Here is a 20,696-nt window from a genome sequence, read left to right as displayed (position 1 = left end):
AAAAGACTAGTTCAGATTCCTCTTTATAGCACCATTAAGGCTTTTGAGGAGTGCTGTGTTAGGACAGGTGTAGAAGCTGCAGTAGCAGAATGCATTCAGAGCACACAGCAGTAGCAGGAACTAAATGCTGGCAGTGCAGAAGAGTATTCAGCACACGGGCGCCTCCTGGAGGCGAAATGCAAGAGGCGCCTGTGTGCTCTGTGATGTCAGTGCACGTTAAAGAACCCCAGGTGGTCGACATTTCCGGAGCCCTCCACCACGTCGTCTTTCTTCTTTCACTCCCACCTTCCTCCCTTCCCTTATGGCGCTGTTCAGGTGTCCGCCGATATATGTGAGACATACACTGCGATACTGCGGTATGGGAGTAATGAGAGAGTGTCTAGCTATGCTCAGTAGTGACCATTTGGATCTAGACTGTGGAGATATTCCGGTGGAGAGACAGCAGTTTTGCAAGGTATGGGAGTAGTGAGAGAGTGTCTAGCTATGCTCAGTAGTGACCATTTGGATCCAGACTGCGGAGATAGAAATCACTAAGCGAGCAAAAATGGGAACAGCAGCTTATGTGTCACCCCTTTAGGGATAGGTGCGCAAGTCGTGTGCTGTCAGTACTTGCATGTGATGAAAATAGCTGAGCGTAATTACGATCGTGTTAGCTGTGTAATGAGCTGCATTTTGCAGTTTTACTTGAACAACCTTGGTATGGAATTTAAGGCTGAATACACGACAAATCTCAATTTTTTTGCAAGATCAGATTTTTTTTTCCTTTGACTGGTTTTGCTCTATTCATGTTCAAAGATTTTTGCTAAGTAGTGCATGTCCCAGACATCCGATGAAGTGTTTTAAATTGCTCATGAATGTCGTACATTTTTCAAAAAAAGTAGTTGTAAAAATGGTAATTTTTCAGGAAAATTGAGCAAAACTACTTGAGACGCTTTCTGTTGTCAGCTTATTCTTGGATGATGCTGAAGTACAATGCTTCTGCATTGTTCTGGAGAAATCTCTAGCGTAGAAAAACTGTTGATTTTTGTAATTTTTTTTAATGAGACCTAGTTTGTACTTGTCCAGGAAAATCTGAGTGGTGTCACATGCCCAGAAAATTTTTTTCCCAGAAATATTGAGGGGAATTGCTTTCAGCCATTCAATAAAGAGCCATAAATTTTCTGGCAGAAATCGGGGAGGACCGATATGGTTTCGTGTGAGCAATGTAAGGAGTCAGGAGTGATTACAGTGGAAGGCCCGGTTGAGAGCATGAGTCGTATACCCAGAGCATGGGAAACAATATTGTTGCATAGAAAATTGAGGTATTTTAATCTGGCAACATTTTGGTGCATGTGGATTATGCCCAGCGGTCTAAGCTGGTACATAAGGTGGTGCATGTGCTCCAGTCTTGTCCGAAAAAATGGATCCCATACCCTGGAGCCATATTCAAAGTCTGGGCTTCCTGTTTGCAATCCACTCAATAGGCTTCCTGTTTGCAATCCACTCGCAAAGACAGAATTTTTTTTTGAGTTTGTTATTCCAAATATCGTCAATTAGTAAAAAATATTAGCAGAGTTCGGGATGACGTTGGGAATTGTTACACCTAGGTATTTTACAGAGGTAACTGCTTCAATATTAAATCATTGAACTTGATGGGTGGGAAGTTGAGGATCCAGCTTTATTGTGAACTTTACATGCAGCTTGCTTGCAGTATATCGGTCCTTGAATTTACAAAGGTTGTGGTTCATGTTCCAACACAGTACACCCTGAGAAAATGAACAGTACAATAATTGATAACTAAGCTTAGCTTTTTGATGAAGGCAGAATGCAAAAGGCATCTCATTGCTGCTTGATGTCAGAGCATGTTTAGAACCCCAAGTAGTCTAAATTAATTCGAAGTCCCCCTTCCCACTATGGCTTCCCTCATATATAGCCCCATGTGTCACTTTGGAACAGTCAACCCCACAATTAACAATTTATTTTACAAGTAATTTTAACATTCGTATAAATATCCTTGCCAAAGAAATAACCAAGGGAACATTATGTCTTATTGGTCTTTGCGTACAAAGCTTCTGTGTGTATCATAAGGATCCCCTCTTGAATGACTGACATCCACTCCGGCTGTGTCGGTAAGTGTAGCAGCGTCCAGTGTCGACAGCTGAACGTTTGCGAGGCATTTGTCTTCCTCGCGAGGGCTGACAGCCTGCTGCGCTGTTGTTTCCCCCCTCTTTCCGCGTCTGCGAGCCATCTGTCTCTGTCCGCTCTTGCGGTGCCCCACAGCTGTTCTCTCCGCCGCTGCCCTTTGTGTAGCTGCGGCCTTTCCTCCCATATGTGCCTCCCGTGAGGAATTGGAGACAGATTTGCGAGCGGACGGGGCATCGCAGGTTTGTGGTTGCGCTTTTTCGTTTTTTTTTTCTTTAACACTGACAGCGTTTGATGTTACTTGAGGGGCGGTGTAATGTTGGCGAAGCAAAATACAAAATATTACGCTAGCTGTGTGCGTTCAGCATTGCCGTTTTTTGTTTTTGTTTAAAATTGTGCTTACAAACCTTTTTTCTTGATTCTAGTGGGAGACTGGAGCTGCACATTACTCAGAGTGCATAACATTTTCTTTTTTTGTTTTACTGCTTCAAGCGAGAGACGTTTCTAAGCAGAGTCATTTATCAAGACGTAAGCACAAAGGTTTCTTAACCACCTCCGACTGCCACTTTGGCGCTTAAAAATTAGTCACAGCAAGCTTGCGCAATCAGCTCACTAGTGTAGTTTTCTTTTTTTTTTTGAGCGCAAAATGTCACTTGGTTGGTTTAGTGGCTGCGACGAGATTAAGGCCGGTGAACGGAAGACAAGTATTTGTCATTCCGAGCTTCCTGGAAAATGGTAGCGTGCTGCAGTCAGTGTCGAGAGGGTTCTGCGCACTGACAGGTGGTAAATTTCACAACGAAGGTAGGCTTGCTGCATAGCACCTTTTGCGTGAACCTCTAGGGACTGGCTGTTCTGCTGGTGTGGCACATTGCCTGGAAGTTCTTTAGTGTGCACTACTACATTCCACGGTGCTGAGAGACAGTTTCTGTAAAGGCCAACTATATATACTGGGGTCTTATAAAGACCAGGTATCAAGGTGCTCTTTTTACCCTTTTGTGGGTGTCTTTTGGCAACCCTTTTGGTTGCTGTGCAATCTGAGAAATGGGCGCTTGATAGGCGTGCATGTTGGGATCTGTACATGCCTGACCTTGTACTTGACCTTTGTGTCAGAAATGCCGTAGCAGGGAGTGAACTTGCGAATTTCGTATGGTTTCCTTAAAAGACTTTTCTAAGTGCTCTTCAGCACTAAATGTGCCTTGTGGTTGCAGGAAATGGAAAGCTGGAGTGGAGTGATTGAATTTCCTTTATTGCACATCTTAAGAGGGATTGTGTTTTTTGTGTACATTTTGTCGAGCAAAAATGAGTGTTCAGGGATGAAAGAGTACAGATGTAAGCTTGTGTTGTGTAATCATTCATACCTGCGATGACCTTTTGTACACGTGGAGAATTTTATGCTGTTTTACAATAACACTTTTACATGCAGGTGCTTATGCTAATGAATGCATCATGTAAAACATGGCTTAGGAAACCTGGGGCCCCTTGCGAAACAAGTGAACTTCCCATAAAATTTTAGAAAGGGGCTGCTTTCTGAAGCTGCAGTCTGTCTGTGTGGCATTGGCATGCTGTGTGGGGGCGTTCTCTCTGCTCTGTCGACGAGCTGCTGTATTTGTTCTCTGTGCTTGTTGAGCCTGGCAACAATCCTTTGAACCCTTGAATGGCTGGCCAGCTGTATTTGAACATTTTGCATGAATGATCACATTCATTGGTAGCATCCCTGGTGGTGGTTCTTGAAATGTGGATTGGTGTGTTGAAGCAGAGCATACCTGCTGACAATGCAGCGAGATATGGAAAGAAAAATGATAGGCGTAACGTTAAGAGATCGGAAGCAAGTGGAGTGGGTGAGGGAACAAACACGGGTTAATGACATCCTAGTCGAAATCAAGAGGAAGTAGCGGGCTTGGGCAGGGCATGTAATGCGAAGGCAAGATAACCGGTGGTCCTTAAAGGGTAACAGAGTGGATTCCAAGAGAAGGCAAGCATAGCAGGGGGCGGCAAAAGGTTAGGTGAGCGGATGAGATTCAGAAATTTTTGGGAATACGGTAGCCGCAACTGGCGAAGGACAGGGTTAATGGGAGAGACATGGGAGAGGCCTTAGCACTGCAGTGGGCGTAGTCGGGCTGATGATGATGATGATACCTGTTAAAGGCTATGGCTTATTTGCTGACTGGGGCGGTACTTTGTGTTAGTAGATTTCACTGCACATGTAGGATTTGAGTCGGTACCCCGGTACCATCCCACACCAAAGTCTCTCGCCTTGCATGGCGAGGTCACGACTAGCTCAAAGGAGTAGTACAGCGAATAGTTGGGAACAGGTGGAGGAGCCATGGTTCTTGCAACCATCAGGGAGTGCCTGGGACTGAGTGGTGGTCTGTCCTCCTCACCTCCACCAGGTGGCCTGTGCCCTGTGTGAGATTGTGATCCGTGGTGCGTCGGTGCACCTGGAGGACCATGGGCAGCTGCGCGAGTTCTGCAGCACTGAGTGCCTAGACAAGTACCGGCTGCGGGACCCCACCACCATGGCTGCCTCGGATCGGCCCAAGCTCAAGCCGCACAACAACCAGATCCAGTACCAGTACGAGAGCTCAGGTGAGCTGCCGGCAGGGTGTTGCCTGCGTGACGAAGGATCCATACTGACTGGTGCAGCTGATTCCGTGCAGCTTGTTGGCTAAAAGAGAGTTCCAGCTTTCCCTGGTGGATGGGTGGGGAAACAGTGGTGCTGACTGTAGCTCGGGTCTTGTTCAGTTCTTTTGCTAGGGTGTCCTTGATTGCAGTTCCGTACCTGGTCGAGCACAGTAGCTCAGAGATGGCGTACATAGCCTGGGCTGCAGTATCCTTCATGAGGAAGCTAAATCAGTATGGAGTTGTACCTTAAGGGGGGACACGCATCTAGGAACTGAAAAATCGCCCCCTTATACCAGCTAGCATAAATTTAATTTTACATGCGTAAAGTTGTATAAAATTGAAATTCCTAGCTTAACCTCTTTTAGTAGCTTAGAGTATTTTGATTTTGTTAACAGGCTTAGCAGTACAGTAGGTACACTAGGACAAAACAGGCACACTTTGCCAACAGCAGTGGAATTATTGCTACACAATGCATTTTTTTGGTTTGCTCAATACCTCTGATAATTCAGTGCTGGATACAACAGGATTAACGCTTGACATATTAGTCATGCAAAAAACGAACCCCATCTGTTATCATCAATACCTTGCACTGAACACACACAGTCATTGTTTAATATGTGGCATGAGAGAAATTTTGAATCGAATCACACGCTCCCCTTGTAGTGAAAAAAAAAAAAAGATTAGCTTAGGTGGCCGTTGCAAGCTTACATCAGAATATACCAACATATAATGTGCACCACATGGAAATGTGACATACCACTGGCTTCTCGGGTGTGCAATGCTTGGAAAATAGCTTGGTTTGGGTGGACAAAAACGCCTTGTGCCGTGGTGCTGTTTGGCCAAAGCTGTTCTTGCTTCGGTAAAGTTATCATAACCATAAAGCAGAAAATGGTGGTGCTAAAGCTCTTATAAAGCAGAAAATGTCTGCACCCTGAATGTTTATGGATTTAACTAATTTGTACATTCTTATTCCAGTGATATTACATACTCACACGTTTTTCTTATCATATTTGCCTTTTTCGTAAGTCTGCCTTATCTTGGGAAGAATGGACAGAACCAGTGTTGATCTTGTTTTTCCTTGCTAGTGTTGCAAAACTTATCTGCTATGTTTCTGTGTTCTGCTGCCTTTCAAAATGGGGTGCTTCTGAGCTGCATTTTTGCATCTTGGCCTCCTCTGATACCTGGGATGTAAGTGGATCAGTGAAAAAAATGAATAAATAAATGAAGAGCACCTAGCCCTTGGAGGAGGGGAAGAGAGATGCGGGGGGGGTGCACGCGGCCTGTAGGACTCTTCAGAATTGTCGTGCCAGTCTGGGCTGCCCAGTAGGCACACCAAACGCAGCCCTTAATCCCGAGTAAATTTTCAGGCCGCTCCAGGGCTAAGTTGCGCACCGAGGTCCACTACCAGTATGAGAGCTATGGTGAGTAGCACCCACGACACAACACTAGAGCAGAGGGCACTGCGTTGCTCCCTCGGCCTGATAATTAAGCATCCACGGGCAGTCACTACTAGAACGGGAGAGAGAGAGAGAGCTGTAGGCTGTGTGTGACCCAACTCCTGGGGGATGCTCAAGATGATCGGCACAGAGCCACAGCAGTCTTGCCTATTGTGTATCTACAAGAATTGGCCACATAGGCCACTGCCAAGGAAGTGGCAGCCTCTCTCTCTGCTTGTGGCATTGCGGCCTTTGCCACGGGCCATCTCGTGACAGGCAGAGCAGAACGGTGGGGCTAAGAATTGACATGCAGAAAACCATAGTGATGCTCAACAGCCTAGCAAGGGAACAGCAGTTCACAATTGGTGGCAAGGTGCTGGAAGTAGTAAGAGAATATGTCTACTTAGGGCAGGTAGTGACAGCTGATCCGGATCATGAGAGGGAAATAACTAGAAGAATAAGAATAGGGTGGAGCGCATATGGCAGGTTCTTTCAGATCATGAATGACAGTTTACCAGTATCCATTAAGATAAAAGTATACAACAGCTGTTTCTTACCGGTACTCACCTATGGGTAGAAATGTGGAGGCTAACAAAGAGGGTTTAGATTAAGTTAAGGACAACGTAGCAAGCTATGGAAAGAAAAATGATAGGTGCAACGTTAAGGGATCGTAAGCGGGTGGAGTGGGAAAGGGAACAGAAGCGGGTTAATGATATCCTCCTGGTCGAAATGAAAAGAAGTGGGCTTGGGCAGGGCATGTAATGTGAAGGCAAGATAACCGCTGGTCCTTAAGAGTAACGGAGTGGATTCCAAGAGAAGGCAAGCCTAGCAGGGGGCGGCAGAAAGTTAGGCGGGCAGATGAGATTAAGAAGTTTGCGGGAATACGGTGGCCGCAGCTGGCAAAGGACAGGGTTAATTGGAGAGACATGGGAGAGACCTTTTCCCTGCAGTGGGCGTAGTCAGGCTGATGATGATGATGATGATCTCATAAGGTTCCTAACATGTACGACAAAACAGAGGCCTAACTCAAGGCATGCTTTACTTGTGCCGCCGCTGCATGACGGATTAGTTGTTTTTCTATGTGCAGTGCAGAAAGATGTGTAGCGCAGAAAGTTGTGATGATTGGTTATGATAGGGACAAGGCAGTTTTTATGCGACTGATTAACGTGCAAGTAGCTTTTGCACTGAGCAGTCAGCCTCATTATCAACTATTTCAGTTTGGCCATTAAATGCTTAGTGACTGTCACTCACTCACTCACTCAACTGTACAGGCAGTTAGACCTTAGTCAAGTAGACTGTTGGTATCTTTTTTTTTTTTCCAGCTCCCTCCATCACTCGGTATGATGGAAGTACCTTTTTTTGCCAGCCGCACTGTGTGAGAGCACTCCTGTGCATTTTTTTCCGAGAGCACGTGGACATATGAGCATTAGTTCGAACAGTAAATTTTTCAGTTGTTTTCTGTTATTTTTTATATACCTTGCGTGCACTCTTTTTTGCTGTGTGGCATTTTATAATGCGGTTAGTGCCATGACAGTTGGATTGCAGTGTGGCAGAATGCAGTAGCTAATTCCTCAGAGTTACGAGACAAAGCTTGTTTTTGCGCAGTGTTTTTTTTTTTCTAGTTTTCTCTGAGAACATTGTCCCGTGTGCATTACAAAGGGGAGGAAAGAGAAAGAGAGTGCCCGAACTGGTGCACCGCTGTCTTGCAGGCTACTTTGACTGGGATGAGTACCTCAAGGAGACAAACTCCCAGCCAGCGCCTTCGACATGCTTCAAGCAGGCAAGTTGGCTTCTCTGTCTTGTTCACCCATGGGGCTGCTCTGCCACCATGGTGGCTCTGTGCAGTTGGAACTGGTCGTAGCATTTCGATTCATATGAAGTGCCAGGATACCCGTGGTAGTTGCGCCCACACTTCATTCTATCTGTCAAGCGGAGGCACATATAGCAGTGTCCACAGTTCAAAACTTTGGTGAGGAGGGCCTCCTGTGTGATTATTAGCTGCCCTGTTTGCTCGAATGTGGTGCTTGATTTTTTTCTTTGATCATCTGCTTTGGAATGCATCTGGCATTATTTTCGAAACTAAGGTGCAAGTATAATGCAGGCTTCTTTCTTTTTTTACTGCTGTTTAAGATAGCCACAATTAGCTCAGCCACCAGGCTCAGTAGCTTTAAAGGGCAAGGGAAGAGGTTCTAGAATTCGATGAGCTTGAAGACATTGAGCATGCAGAACTTGCAGGTAAAGCATGCAAAGTCTTTTTCAGCTGGTGTTAGAAACACTGACCTAATAGCCAACTAAAAGTGTAGCGGCATTCAGGCTTCTCCACAGCACAAAGCACAGTGTTGGCGGGCGCGTGATGACATCGTCTACGGAGCTGGTACATTTGCAGCTCAGAAATGCTTTCTTTGAACGAAAAAAAAGTCATAGAAGGCAGCGTCTTTGGAGCGTTGTTTGGTGGCATCCAATGACACACAGCTAGTTGTGGGTGAAGGCAGCGGAAATTTGAATGTCACCACCAAGCTTCTCCGCACTCCTCCGACACTGTAGGGAGCCTGAGGCTTAGTTGATTATGTCACCATTACAAATGCTCGCACAAAAAAACATGGCACACTTTACGTAGAGCCTATACATATATAGGTTTGGATCCTTGAGTATTGTTGAATTCTCAAAGTGATGCAGCTACTCTTTAAAGGGGACAGCGGTCTTAGTGCTATTTTCCTTACTTTTAGACCAATTCTATCGAAGCTAAAACAACTTGCTCAGTTTCTTGTGTTGATTTCAGATTCGTAATTACTGTAAAAACCCACAAATAATACAGACTCTCATACACTCGCTCGGTTGTGGTGAAGGTGCGATGATTCTTAATGTTTTCTTCAGGCGCAAACAATTGAATACGAGCTGTACTTTGGAGACAGCAGAAAAGGAAAAAAAGTTTTCATTCACATATAATGTGAGCAAGGAAAGGCAGTCAGCTCGAAGGGTTATTGTGGAAGTCGCGGAAGCTGAGCGTCCTCAGATAAGTGCTTACGCTGGTGTGCCCGATATGACACGCTTGCCGCACGTGTAGCCGTGGTGCCAAATATCTGGCAGGTACAGATTTGGGTGTCTCTACCATGCGCACACTGGTTCTGACATACTTGCGGACGCAGCCAGCTGTTGACGGCATGGAGGCTCGAAAACTAATGTGACAAGTACAAAACACTGCTGTTTGGAAATGTTGCGATGTTTCACCTGAAGTTAGATTCAAGAGGTTCGCATAGTTCGAGTAGTGATAGTCCCTGCGAATTTAGTTGAATTGAATAGAATTGCAAATGCTGTTTGCAAATTGTTCCAAGTTTCGAACATTTGCACAGTTCTACTCAAAACCATTTAACCCAAAAAAGGGTGGCTGCAGTTGGCTGGTGCAACATAGTAATAATTAAGAGATCAGTGGATAGATGAGGCCTCTGTGTGGCAGTGGACAGAGAGCTAGACTGATGAGGACGTGCACTGAGTGAGGGTTGTGCCCGTCTCTTGCTCACAGAACCCGGTGCCGCCCAAGAACGAGTTCCGTGCGGGCATGAAGCTGGAGGCCCAGGACCCCCGCAATGTGACCTCCACCTGCATCGCCACCGTGGTGGGCATCCAGGGGCCCCGGCTGCGGCTGCGCCTCGACGGGGGGGACAACAAGAACGACTTCTGGCGCCTGGTCGACTCCGAGGTGGGTCTCCTTCCTGGGGTGGACAGCATCTCCAGAGGGGCACCAGCCCCCTTGACATCTCTCTGTTGTCGGGAAAAGTGTCACGAGTTAAGACATGTTTGTATGCCAAAGAGAAGGCTGTGAGAACAGAAATCGGGCATGATAGAAGGATGTGGGCAAGGGTGGCCTTGGGGTGGAAGCACAAGACGCATATGGCAGGTACCTGCATATATTTAGAAAAATTGGCTGGTGTAGGCAGCGTTTGGATCTGCAGCCAGTTAGGGGTGGAGCGCATATGGCAGGCTCTCTCGGATCATGAATGGTAGCTTACCAATATCCCTCAAGAAAAAAGTATTCAACAGCTGTATCCTACCGGCACTCACCTACGGGGCAGAAACGTGGAGGCTAACGAAGAGGGTTCAGCTTAAGTTAAGGACAACGCAGCGAGCTTGCAGTAAATGCATTTTGATGAGGAGCTCTGAAGGCTGTTCCTCCCATTCATGCTGTCCCAGCTGGTAGAACATGAAGTAGCGCAGAATGACCCAGTGTTGATGGCAGTTGTAATCCTTGTGTGCCTTGTTGCACTTAAACAGGCACACGTATGCGCCGCAGCACTAAGCAGTTCTACAAGACCTGCAGAACAGCCGCAGCAACTTGCGGCTTCACAGGCCCATTTGTCGTGGCGCTATCTGTCCACGTGTTTATTGAAAGAGGCCTGAGTGGTGAACAAGTTCTGGGCATGCTGTCTCGTGGAGTGTGAACACCAAAGCTGTTCTAACACCGTGATTGGAACACATGTTACTTTTTTTTTTCTTCTCCTTAATTTGCTTTCTCCCAAGTGGGTGGTCCTCCTTGGACTGTCTGTGTGAACATGCATTTAAGGAGATTCTGTGCGGCTCGTGAAGACGAACTGCTTGCAGAGTGACAACTGTGTTGCGAGTGCATAGCAACTCACTGGGCATGTTGGCTGCTGGTTGTTTTATGCCACCTTGACTTCTGCTTTCATCTGTGCATGATGCACATTTTGAAGGACGTTTCTCTTTCTCCAAAGGTTATAACCTTTTTTTTTTTTCCATTTGCTGTTTGTATAAAATCAAGTGGCCATTCATTAAAACCTTTAGTTGCAGGCTGCGCTTAGCCCAAATGTATGTGTCGCCCTCTCATCTTGGCCTGTTACTTTCACCACCACAGTTATAAAGTCATGCAGTCACACCAGCTAGCTCTGTTTTTTAAGCTCTTTTGGCTTCTCTGCTCGGTGTCTCGTCTCCATGCATCCCATGGAGAAAGCGTGCACTGCTGCGCTGATTCTGGTTCAGCTTGTGACCCTTGACCCTGTCGTGGGGAACGTACGTGTGCAGGAGGTGAAGCCCATCGGGCACTGCGAACGGGTTGGTGGCATGCTGCAGCCTCCGCTGGGCTTCCGCATGAACGCCTCCTCCTGGCCAATGTTCCTGCTGAAGACCCTCAACAAGGCGGACATTGCCGACGAGTCATACTTCAAGCCGGTGGGTGTGCATGCCTAGTGCATAGCATTGGCTGTCGAGCGGACTGACTTGCTGATTTTATGTAAGAGCATACGGGGCTTGTCGGGCCATTTGGCGGAGTTGCCATCTCGTGTCGCACCTCATGACATCGCATTGGATGATGTCAGTGATGTGATAGGGGGTCACGACAAGCATGCCATGTCATGACAGAGTCAGTGTGATGTCACCACGTTGCATTACCTAACCGAAAGCAATGTCTCTAACTGAAGTGATGACTGGAAGTGACAGGATTGAAATAGAATTGTTCCAACTACTTCTTGACGCGGTCCTTGTCCTATCCCAACCCAGGCTGTGGATTGTCTAAGCGTCCGCTAATTTTCAAAGCTCACTGAATATGTTGGTGTGAATGTGCAGACAGATCAGCTTTTGTACTGGGTAAGACAATGCTTGATGTAGACTTTCATTAGAACTGTACTGTTGGTGAACTTTGAGCATTGTTGGAGTATTTTGAAATGTTGCAGTGATGAGAAACCCAGCCTTTGCTCACGAGGAAGCAGATGAGGTGTACACTTTGGTGACCTGCAGGCATTTATTTGCATTACCTGCCATGTTTTGCGTGCATCTTTGCTCTTTCTTTTAACTCAAGTAAAACTCTAGTTTGGGCGAGCTGGTTCATGTTGGAAGAAAAAACTGGTAATGGCGCAAGAAACGGGGACACAGAAGGCACACAAAAGACAGGACTGACGCCTTCTGTGTCCCCGTTTCTTGCGCCATTACCAGTTTTTTTTTTAACTCGTGTGCCAAATGTTGGTGTGGAGTACACTCACTGCATTTACCATACCTGGGCATGGTCAAATACAGCACAATCTTGCTGATGGAAAGTATTCGTATTGCATGAAATTTCTATAATTGAAAATGAACAAAATTGTTCTGCGGAAGCATGGGTAGAGCCCCTAGTTTTCTGTAAAAAAGTTACAAATTTTAACATATTTTGCAGAATTATGTGTCAGCAGCTGCATTCTCTTTTTTGATAATACTGTGTTTGTGAATGATAGAATGGTAGGAATCTGATCGATTTAATTGTCTGAACTTTCTGAAAGGTGGAATCTGCTAACAGATGAAGTTCTGCTGACGCTTTTACATGCCTATGAAATGCTGCGGCTCTGGCAGCGGTGTGCTGGAACGCTTCTATGGAAGAGTCATGATACTGGCCCTTGTGGGTTATCTTTCTTTAAATCATCTGCTGCAGAAAACACCTTGCAGTATCTCTTTAACCAAGCTACAAATATAGTGCTTTTTTTTTAAGATAATGTTAATGAGCTCAACCACCAGGCTCTAGTGGGTTGCGAGGAAAAGCCAACTTCTTGACGACCTTGGGGGCTGTTGAGGTGAAACCTGGGGGGTATGCAGTGGTGGGAAACTGCTGCTGCAGATGTGGAAACAAGGGGGAGCGGACTGTCAAGCCAATGGAAGCAGTAGGCAAGAGAGAAAAGGGTGAACAGGTACAGAACTGTGCAGCACAAAACATTGAGCAGTGAGGCAAAAAGCAGCTGCACAGTGACTGTCCTGTGCCTAAGGCCACATGCCATAACACGCTGGAGGATTCTTGAGGAAAATTGCAGACTTTTTGTTCTCAGTTCGCGGAATTCAATTTTCTGTCGCAGAAAATTTGGGGCCTTGAGCATGAAAAAGTGTTGACAAAACTGTGTCACGCCCAATGCATTATTTACAGCGATGTGGCGCTGCTCGGTGCCCGCGGTGTGTACTGTGCATCTGGTGATCGCGGTGTTGGTGATGTGCGGGTAGTGCAGTTAGCGTGCGCTTTTACAACTTCTGCATTTGTATCATCTGTATTGGTGCGGGATGATTCGGAACACCCTAAATTTTACACCTTGTACACAACTCCTTTTCGGCCAGGGAATTTTACGCATTTGTATCCTAGTGACTTGTATCACCAAGGTTTTTGTGTACATGGGAACGCACAAAGGGCTGTTGCTGATGTTAGTGTTTTTTTCTTGAAGGGGAAAGTCATTTGATCTTTTGGGACTTTCTTGAATGTCTTCTCGTTATTCATGCTGTTAAACTTTTTTGTTCTTCTGCGCTGTGTGTTCTTGTTCACCCATATTTCTTCCTCATTCTTCTTGTACTGTTCATTTCTTCAAAGCACTACGCTAGACTTTGGTCAAAGAAAGGAAACATTGTCAGTTGATGGTGATGTGTGCCTGTTCTCTTTGTCCTTAATGTTCTTAATGTGGTGAGGCTGCAAACACAGAGCCCTGGTTAAACGGATGCAAATGTCTCCACGCTGCAGGAGCCCCCCAGCCCGCGCAGCAATGAGTTCAAGGTGGGCATGAAGCTGGAGGCCCTGGACCGCAAGAACCCCCACCTCATCTGCCCAGCCACGGTGGGGGCCGTCAAGGACGACATGCTCTTCGTCACCTTCGATGGCTGGCGGGGGGCCTTCGACTACTGGTGCCGCTTCGACTCGCGCGACATCTTCCCCGTGGGATGGTGCCGCCTCAGCGGACACCCTCTGCAGCCACCCGGCAACAAAGGTAGGGCCCACCATCGTCCACCACGGTGGCTGTTGTACCCTTTGTGAGCTGTGCCGCCTTGGTGGCTCAGTGGTTACGGCGCTCGGCTGCTGACCCCAAAGACACGGGTTCGATCCTGGCCGCGGCGGTTGAATTTCGATGAGGGCAAAATTCTGGAGTCCCGTGTACTCTGCGATGTTGGTGCATGTTAAGGGGGGACATGGGTCTTAGATCATGTTTTTTATTTACAGACCAAATGCAATGAAACTGCACAGACTTATTCAGTTTTTTCTGCTGATTTCAAATCTGCAATTTGTTTATTTCTAGGCCAATTAGTTCCTTAGATATTATATATGTCATGCCATTGTCTGCTGAAACAATAGAAAAGAAATGGGCCACCAGAAATTTAATTTTAATGTGTGGGTAGATACTATTAGAGCTGTGCACGGGCTCGGGCCGGCCCGAAAGCCCGTACCCGGCCCGGCCCGCGGGCCGGGCTCGGGCCTTGCGGAAGTCTATTCACCCGGGCCCGGGCCGGGCTCGGGCCACGGTATATTTGTCTCGGACGGGCCGGCCGGGCTTCGCGATCGCGATTGCTCCTGCGTGGCTCCAGCCGCCCTACTGTTGCAAGCTTCTAAACTAATCTCCACATGAGTGGTCTCACGAGCCCAAATCAAATCAAATCAAATCAAAATTTTATTCGTCTGTATACGTACACATTCATAAATTCTGATCTGCCTGAGCACATTTTGCTTGTTGGCTGATCAGGCAGCAGGTGGAGAAATACCTCCATATGTATACATTACTTGTCTAAACACTCATACTAAAAGAAAAACAAACAAACAAAAGAAGAAAAAAATGACACTGCACAAAGGAAGGTGAGGTGAAGAAAAAGGTTATCCTGACCATGGAGCACAAGATAGCAACGATGTTTTGCCCACAATTTCGGCACCTTAGGATGCTTTCCGCCGAGGAGCGCGATAAAGTGTACGGGCGCATACGAGAGCTCGTAGCGTCGACACCCCAGGAGTTGCCGGAAACTATGCAAGAACAACCTCCTGCGAAAAAGCCGGGCATGGATTTGTTCAGCGAGTGGAGCGACGAAATAAGCAATCGGAGTGCCGAAAGAGACGAGCTGAGCGAGTACTTGGCCACAGAGTCGACCCCTTGCTCAGAGTTTGAGCTATCACAGTTTTGGAGAAGCAAGGCAGCGACGTACCCAAAGCTTTCTCTTCTTGCCAAGAAAGTGTTAGCCATTCCGGTTACCAGTTCAAGCAGCGAGAGAAATTTCAGCGCTGCCGGGTTCATTATGCAGTAGCGCCGCATTTGCCTCAAGCCGTCATCAATGGACGATTTGTTGTTTTTACATAATAACTTGCAGTGATAACTCTCTATATGCGCCGTGTTTGCATATACTCACTAATTTTCATCTAGACCATGAGAGCCGAGCATTTTAAAAACATTGAAATAAACTGATTTTCCTTAAATTATCTCTTTGTTTCATCGTCACTTCAATTTCAGTTTTGCAGGTCGGGCCGGGCCCGGGCCGGGCCTTAACTCGGGCCGGGCCCGGGCGGGCTTAGGTTTCTTCAGTGTCGGGCCGGGCCGGGCCTCCGTCAGTAGTGTAGGGCTCGGGCCGGGCCCGGGCTGAAATTTGCGGCCCGTGCACAGCTCTAGATACTATAATGTGTGAGGAATGCAACGCTGGAAGCAGTTTTCAGTTTTTTGTCCATGGCTTAATAGTTAGTTGCATGTGTGTCATGTTTTCTGGCACTGTATGTCTGGTCAACTCACTTGAAAACTAACTATTAAGCCCATTTGTCCACACAGACAAAAAACTGAAAACTGCTTCCAGCGTTGCATTCGTCACACATTGTAGTATCTACCCACACATTAAAATTAAATTTCCGGTGGCCCATTTCTTTTCTATTGTTTCAGCAGACAATAGCATGATATATATTAATATCTCAAGAACTAATTGGCCTAGAACTAAACAAATTGCATATTTGAAATCAGCAGAAAAAACTGAATAATTCTGTGCAGTTTCATTGCATTTGGTCTGTAAATAAAAAAAAATGCTCTAAGACCCATCCCCCTTAAAGAACCTCGGGTGGTCGAAATTTTCAGAGCCCTTCACTACGGCGTCCCTTATCTCATTAGTCGCTTTGGGACGTTAGACCCCAATAAACCTTCATGAGCTGTGCCCATGTTTTTAGATTAGAGTCTAACTCTTTTGTTACCATGGGAAAAATGACTGTTTTTGATAGGTCTGAGACACAATTTTTTCCTGCAAAATATGCAAGGTGTGAAGCAGTGAAAATTGCATTAAATTGATGTGGCTTTGTGTTTAAACATAAATAATTGGCGTGAATATTGTGAAAAAAAAATGGCAAAGTCTGAAAAAGTTGGTGTATAAAATGAGAAGTGCATGTATTTGCTGCAAATATTTAGGAACAGTGTGATTAAACGCAATAATTCATATTATCTGTGTACGTGATACAGTGAAATCTCGTTACTCAAACCTCACTTGTAAAAACGAATTTTTCAGATTTATGAACTTTTGAAAAATTCCCACCAGAATGCTTATAATTTCATTATAACAATATTTCACTACTATGAATTTCAAAATACCAATCATTTCAGAATAACATGCGTACAGTTGGTGACCAACGTTTCGCCAACATAGTGTGTCGACCTCAGATATCATGAATCTGAGTGTGCCACCTCGGATATAACGAACTTTTGGCTGTTAACACTTTCAAACGATTCGCCGAGGACCGTCTATAAGTTTTTTTTATTCTACGAGTTTTGTTATTGCATGGATTTTCATCAACGCGTGGCTAGCCAGCCGCATCTAAGTGACCACTGCGTTGTCTGGAAGTGTGCTCACGACCAGGTAGCTCATGCTTTGCACTTGTGAAGAAGAGCTGGCGCAAACACCACAGGAGTGAGTCTCCTTTTGCAGGTGCCAAGTACAAGGCTCGACCGGGCAGTGCAGGCACTGCAGTGGTGGCTACGGCTGCCCTTGGTTCTCCCAGCATCCCCCCACCTCCCCGTGTGCCTTCCCCACGCAACTCCACTCCATCGGCACCATCGGGCAGCTCCTCTTCCACAGCACCGGCCTCACCAGCGACCGCTGTCACCCGGGCTCGGACTGCCCTCTCGTCAACACCAGGGGGCAGCAGCGGCAGCGGTGCTTCCTCCTCGATGGGCGAGGCGCCACCCAGGGAGCAGGTGAAGCGGGTCAAGTCACCGCACGTGCTCGTCACCGAGCCAGACACCAGCACTGTGGCTGCCAAGCAGAACCCCACAGGTAGGACTGCCACAGGGGGATGATCTAGAGATATTTTTTTTAAGGCGAAAGCCTTTAATGTCTTATCGTTATTGACAGAAGGTTGTCAGCAGAGGTGTCATGCTTTTCGGTTGGTCGAAATGGTTATGACGTAAGACCGCGCAGATTCGAAGTAATGAGGCCACCCACGTATGCTTAATACCCCCTTGTGGAGCAGACGACAACTAATAAAAAATAGTTGTCGTCCTCTCCGACAGGGGGCGTAAGGCTTCCACATTACATACTGCGAACAGAGCCATGGATACAACGGAACTCATCGAAGCAGAGAGAGAGTCGTGCTAAAGAAGCAGTCAAAGTCGGCAGTCCAAGTGTGCAGTTGTAATGTGTAGTCAAATAAAGCGCTAGTACAGCACAAGCAGTCTCGCAGTCATCGCCAAACAGTGTGCCAGGAAAGTCTTTCGCCTTGCAGCACTTTAGAGAGCCGAAGTGTCCCTCTGAATTTTTTTTTTTTAGCAGTCTAACCTAGGTGCTGTGACATGTGATGGAAGTAAAGAACACAAAGGCCATTTCCTTTTGCTGTGACTCGTCTTGCTACTTGTTCATGGATTAAGTTCATGTTTAAGTTCATGGATTCTTCGGACTGTTCGATTATTCGGATCATTTTCCAGGTCGCACTGAGCCCAGGCGATCAGTCAGTTACAGAAATAAGCATAACTAAAGAAATGTGGTAGATGTTGATAAGGTTTTTAAAAAACGGGGGAAGGAAGTGTGTAATACCCCTGTCAGACGAGCAAGTTTAGTGTAATTTTCAACGAGTGACACTCGCCTGTAGTGTTATTCGCATCGTGTCACACGATGAACTTTAATGACACTCGCTGCTGAACGCACTCGGCAAGAAGTGAGTCTGGGGAACGCACTTCACTTTTCCGGAGGGGCGACGTGTATAGCCTCGGTAGCAGCGTTTCGAAATTAGAATACAACGTCGGCAATAAAAATGGCGTTTTATTGAACGCAGCTAATTTTTTTTTGCCCTCTTGTTCATGTAAACTTATTTGCGTTGCCATTAAATATATACACTGCACATATTCCGACATTCTTGTTTTCAACTGCAATAATTTTTAGGCAGCCGCAGCGGTATGACTATGGCGGCTAGCATGGCGACCGTAGCAACCATCTGCAACCGTTTCGGTGTGAGGGTGCAACAGTCACAATACAGTCGATCCCGGACATATAGAACCCGGATATATCGAATTATTGCCTATATCGAACAGATGTAGAATCCCCTTGGGAATCTCATGCAAAAGTATAGCACATTTGTTTACGTTTATCGAACTCCCGTGCACCCTATATTTGATATACAGTAGAATCTCGATAAACGGAAATCGGTTAAACGGAACTACCGCTTAAACGGAACAAACGCCTCGCGATTGGTTGGTTTTGTATTAAGCCAATGTAAAAAAATCTCGTTAATCGGAACTCAAATTTTGCGACCACCGCGTTAACGGAACCGAAAAACTCGAAACCGCAACTAGTTGGACAAGCGCAGTGCCATCGCGGTACGCATCAATGCTCCCCTACTCCTCCTCCCCGCGTCACCTCTCCGGTTTCCGTCTCCGGCGGTTTCCGGTTTGCTCGTACACTGCCCTCCGCATCGCTCGCTCGCGTTCACGGCGGTTGTGTTCAGTTAGGCCTAAGCCCTAAAGCTTTTGTTCGGTCCGATGGCAGCGCAAAAACGACCGCACAATGCACTTGCGTTGGAAAGGAAGATGGAGATCATCGACTTCGAGAGTGGTCGCTTCACGAAAACGGCGCTAGCGACGAAGTACGCCGTCCCCAAAAGCAGCCTAACAAGAATTCTTCAGGACAAGGACAAGGTGCGGGAGGCGTTCGAGACGTCACGCTTTGGTCCTCAAAGAAAACGACTGCGAGCGGCTGACCACGAAGACTTGGAGAAATGCCTGGTGCTTTGGCTGCGCAGAGCCCGCAGTGAAAACATCCCAATCAGCGAGCCACTAATTCGTGCAAAAGCGGAAGAATTTGTTCTTCACCTCGGCATCGAGGGTTTCTCGTGCAGCGAGGGGTGGCTGACCCGGTTTAAAGAGCGCAATGGACTGGTGTTTCGTGCTGTTTCAGGGGAAGCTGCCGCTGCTGACGCGACGGCATGCGGAGACTGGCGAGAAAGACGGCTGCCCGAGATTCTGGAGGAATACGATCCAGAGAACATCTACAATGTAGATGAGACTGCACTCTTTTACAAGTTGCTCCCCTCAAAATCGCTATCATTTAGAGGAGAGAAATGCACCGGAGGGAAACTGAGCAAGGACAGGCTGACCGTCCTTATCGGTGCCAACATGACGGGCAGCGATAAGTTGAAGCCGCTAGTGATCGGCAAATCGAAGCATCCTCGTTGCTTCATAAACGTCGCAACCTTGCCCGTTTCATACCAGGCCAATGGCAAGGCGTGGATGACGCAAGCCATTTTTAGTGAGTGGATTTATCGCGAGGATGCGCGCTTCTCCCGCAACAAGCGGAAAGTTTTGTTCCTGGTGGATAACTGCCCTGGACACGGAACTGTGCCAGGTTTGAAGTCCATACAGCTGGAATTCCTGCCAGCGAACACCACAGCACTGCTGCAGCCTATGGATCAGGGTGTGATTCAAGCGCTCAAGTCGCGCTTCCGCAAAAATCTTCTTAGGAGGATGCTCTTATGCATGGACCAGGGGAAAGAGTACAAGGTAGATGTACTGCGTGCCGTTTACCTCCTGGATGATGCTTGGCGGCAGGTTAGTGCAACCACCATTTCCAGCTGCTTCAGGCATGCGGGGTTTGCCGCAACCACAGAAAAACCCAGCACACAGAGTGAGCCTGATGATGTTCACGACGCAGCCGAGGAAGATTTGCTACTAGAGAATTGTGCTGCGATGGGCATTCAACTTGATGAATATGTCCAGATCGACAGCGATGTGGCAACGTGCCCAGAAAATACCGTGCACAGCATTATAGCTGATGTCTGCCCCCCTGATGGAAGTGAAGACGAGGAGGAAGAGCTTGAAAACGAGACCGCTGACTCTGATCCTGTGGTGACACCTGCGCAGGCGGAATCGGCAGTCCAAATGCTGAAGAGTTTCTTCCAACGAGAAGAAGGTTCGGAAGTGTTTCTGCACAGCCTGTCAAGTATGGGTGATGCCATTAACAAAAAACGGCTGCGAGAGCTCAAACAAGCAAATATAAAATCCTTTTTCACTAGCCAATAAGTGGTAATTCCCACTCTTTTGACATTTTTTTTTTAAATTTCAGTACTAGTACTACTGGAAAAAAAATTCACTGCTTATTTTTCTCTAATAAAGTTTGTTCTCATAGTGCACCGTTCTCCTTATTACCTAGATTTCGCAAATTGAGATCCGCTGAGACTGCCAACTGCGCGCGCGCCAGCCGCGTAGGGATCACGCGGAAGCGGATTGCGCAATGCTGAACCTATTCTCTCTCTAAACGAAACTCCTGATAAACGGAACATATTTTCCCGGTCCCTTG

The 20,696-nt window shown here is 46.8% G+C and overlaps 1 protein-coding gene across 6 annotated transcripts in view; it reads left to right on the top strand.

Moving 5' to 3' along the window:
• Scm (Polycomb protein Scm) overlaps window positions 1-20,696 on the top strand; it is a 59,302-nt gene that overhangs the window by 23,546 nt on the left and 15,060 nt on the right. For 4 of the 6 annotated variants that reach the window (XM_089563839.1, XM_089563837.1, XM_089563838.1 and 1 more), the window contains 7 exons: window positions 4,512-4,707; window positions 6,111-6,164; window positions 7,889-7,959; window positions 9,700-9,876; window positions 11,214-11,360; window positions 13,651-13,894; window positions 16,839-17,186. In XM_089563839.1, coding sequence (XP_089419965.1) covers window positions 4,512-4,707; window positions 6,111-6,164; window positions 7,889-7,959; window positions 9,700-9,876; window positions 11,214-11,360; window positions 13,651-13,894; window positions 16,839-17,186 — 1,237 coding nt within the window. Of the gene's footprint in view, window positions 1-1,325; window positions 2,364-4,511; window positions 4,708-6,110; window positions 6,165-7,888; window positions 7,960-9,699; window positions 9,877-11,213; window positions 11,361-13,650; window positions 13,895-16,838; window positions 17,187-20,696 lie in introns of those variants that run through there. The other 2 variants (XM_089563842.1, XM_089563840.1) reach the window with 2 other exon arrangements.

Source organism: Amblyomma mixtum, chromosome 10 (genome assembly GCF_055824585.1).
Source record: "Amblyomma mixtum isolate Tamu chromosome 10, ASM5582458v1, whole genome shotgun sequence".
NCBI classification, from domain to species: domain Eukaryota; kingdom Metazoa; phylum Arthropoda; class Arachnida; order Ixodida; family Ixodidae; genus Amblyomma; species Amblyomma mixtum.
The sequence above is the reverse complement of the archived record's forward strand: the minus strand, read 5'-3'. Positions and strand labels throughout refer to the sequence as shown.